At 51.4% G+C, this 2,222-nt stretch overlaps 1 protein-coding gene across 2 annotated transcripts in view; it reads left to right on the forward strand.

Moving 5' to 3' along the window:
• LOC139658927 (inactive phospholipid phosphatase 7-like) overlaps positions 1 to 2,222 on the forward strand; it is a 4,101-nt gene continuing 1,879 nt past the window's right edge. Inside the window, exons 1-2 of one of the 2 annotated variants that reach the window (XM_071537114.1) lie at positions 1 to 188; positions 1,782 to 2,104. In XM_071537114.1, the coding sequence (XP_071393215.1) occupies positions 1 to 188; positions 1,782 to 2,104 (511 nt within the window). The remainder of the gene's footprint in view (positions 189 to 1,781; positions 2,105 to 2,222) is intronic. The other variant, XM_071537115.1, reaches the window with a different exon arrangement.

A 2,222-nucleotide genomic window follows, 5' to 3' on the forward strand; every position in this document is an offset into this window, starting at 1 on the left:
ATGCCTGGCAGCCAGGCGCGGAGCCGGGCCCGGGACCGGGACCGCAACAACGTCCTGAACCGGCCGGAGTTTCTGTCGCTGAACCAGCCGCTGAGGCACGTGGCGGGGGAGGCTCGGGGGGGCGGAGGGTCGCGGCGCGGAGCCTCCAGACAGCAGAGCCTGAGTCAGCAGGACGACGGAGGAGCGAGGTAAGACGGCGACCCCTCCCCCGAACAGCACAGCTGACATTTAGAGCGTCACGGGCAGAGCGGCTGTTCGTCCGTCTGTCCTGCTTTAAAACTGACCCAGGAGAGAAGGATCTGCTCTGACGCTCTGTAGTTACTTCATGTGTCTCCTGGTTCTGTCTGAGGGTCAGGCTGCCATCACAAATACATTTACATTCTGTGACTTTAAACTTACAATGAGGTCAACAGTAGGAGAAGCTTCATTTTCTACATCAACACCAACATTACAAACGAGAAACAGTAAGGAGGTCAGCGTGGCTTTTGATGATCATGGATGATGGACGATGGGAAGTCGGGGCAGGCGGAATGAATGGGAGTCAATGAGCCGTGTCATCATAAGGTCAAAGGCCACCGTCTTTAGAATGTCTTAAAACACCTGAAGCAGAGTTTTCTAAATTAAAGGCCTTGAAAACTCTTAAATCCAGCTGAATACAGTTAGGTGTTTTGTCAATGTTGCCTCTCTAGTGAGATATGAAGCATTTAATTCCCAAACAGTATATATCCATTTTGGGAAAATATTGATATGAAAATTGTGTTTCTATTCCATCTTCAAAAACAAAACTATTTCAAAAACTGCAAATGTCTTCAGATGAGTCACGACTTGAATATTAACCTGTAACATGTTTTACATTCAGATGTCAGGTGTCATCTCAGTTTGGCATGTGACATGAAATGTGTCATTTTAAAAAAAATATTTTTTTGAACTTGATGAAACCTGCAGACAGACTGCAGGTCAGGTCAGTTCAGAAACTTCAGCAGCCTCCTTGATGCTTTATCAATTGTTAGGATGAATTCCTCATGCTGTTCCCAGCACTAACTTTACATCAGAAACACTGTTAATATGATGTCATCTGACTCCTCCTTGTTGTTCTGCTCCTATCAGTCTGACTCCTCCTTGTTGTTCTGCTCCTACCAGTCTGTCTCCTTGTTGTTCTGCTCCTACCAGTCTGTCTCCTTGTTGTTCTGCTCCTACCAGTCTGTCTCCTTGTTGTTCTGCTCCTATTAGTCTGTCTCCTCCTTGTTGTTCTGCTCCTACCAGTCTGTCTCCTTGTTGTTCTGCTCCTACCAGACTCCTCCTTGTTGTTCCGCTCCTACCAGTCTGACTCCTCCTTGTTGTTCCGCTCCTATCAGTCTGTCTCCTTGTTGTTCCGCTCCTACCAGTCTGTCTCCTCCTTGTTGTTCCGCTTCTACCAGTCTGACTCCTCCTTGTTGTTCTGCTCCTACCAGCCTGTCTCCTCATTGTTGTTCCGCTTCTACCAGTGTGACTCCTCCTTGTTGTTCTGCTCCTACCAGCCTGTCTCCTCCTTGTTGTTCCGCTCCTACCAGTGTGACTCCTCCTTGTTGTTCTGCTCCTACCAGTCTGTCTCCTCCTTGTTGTTGTTCTGCTCCTATCAGCCTGACTCCTCCTTGTTGTTCCACTCCTATCAGTCTGACTCCTCCTTTTTGTTCTGCTCCTACCAGTCTGTCTCCTCCTTGTTGTTCTGCTCCTACCAGTCTGTCTCCTCCTTGTTGTTCTGCTCCTACCAGTCTGACTCCTCCTTGTTGTTCTGCTCCTAGGGGAGCGAGGGAGTCGCAGGATGGAGGTTCAGGAGCAGAGGGCGGGGCGAAGGAGGCGCCCCGGCTGCCGGAGCAGGACTGCATGCAGCTGAACCCGTCGTTCCGCGGCATCGCCATCAACTCCCTGCTGGCCATCGACATCAGCCTGTCGAAGCGTCTGAGCGTGTGCGCCGGGCCGCGCAGCACCGCCGCCCCGCTGCGCTCCATGGTGACGCTGCTGGCGCTCAGCGGACACGCTCTGACCTGGGTCTGCGGCACGCTGATCTGCCTCTGGAGGAGCAACACACTGGCTGGACAAGAAGTACTGGTCAACCTGCTGCTGGGTGAGAGGGGGGGAGGGGAGGGGAGGGGGGGGGAGAGAGAGAGAGAGAGAGAGAGAGAGAGAGAGAGAGAGAGAGAGAGTCATTCAGTCAGTCAAACTTGTTAACTCAAAAATCTGCT

The sequence above is a fragment of the Centroberyx affinis genome, unplaced genomic scaffold (assembly GCF_046629955.1).
Source record: "Centroberyx affinis isolate AG114_WGS23_722 - 3 ecotype Tasmania unplaced genomic scaffold, CSIRO-AGI_Caff_v1 ptg002983l_1, whole genome shotgun sequence".
NCBI classification, from domain to species: domain Eukaryota; kingdom Metazoa; phylum Chordata; class Actinopteri; order Beryciformes; family Berycidae; genus Centroberyx; species Centroberyx affinis.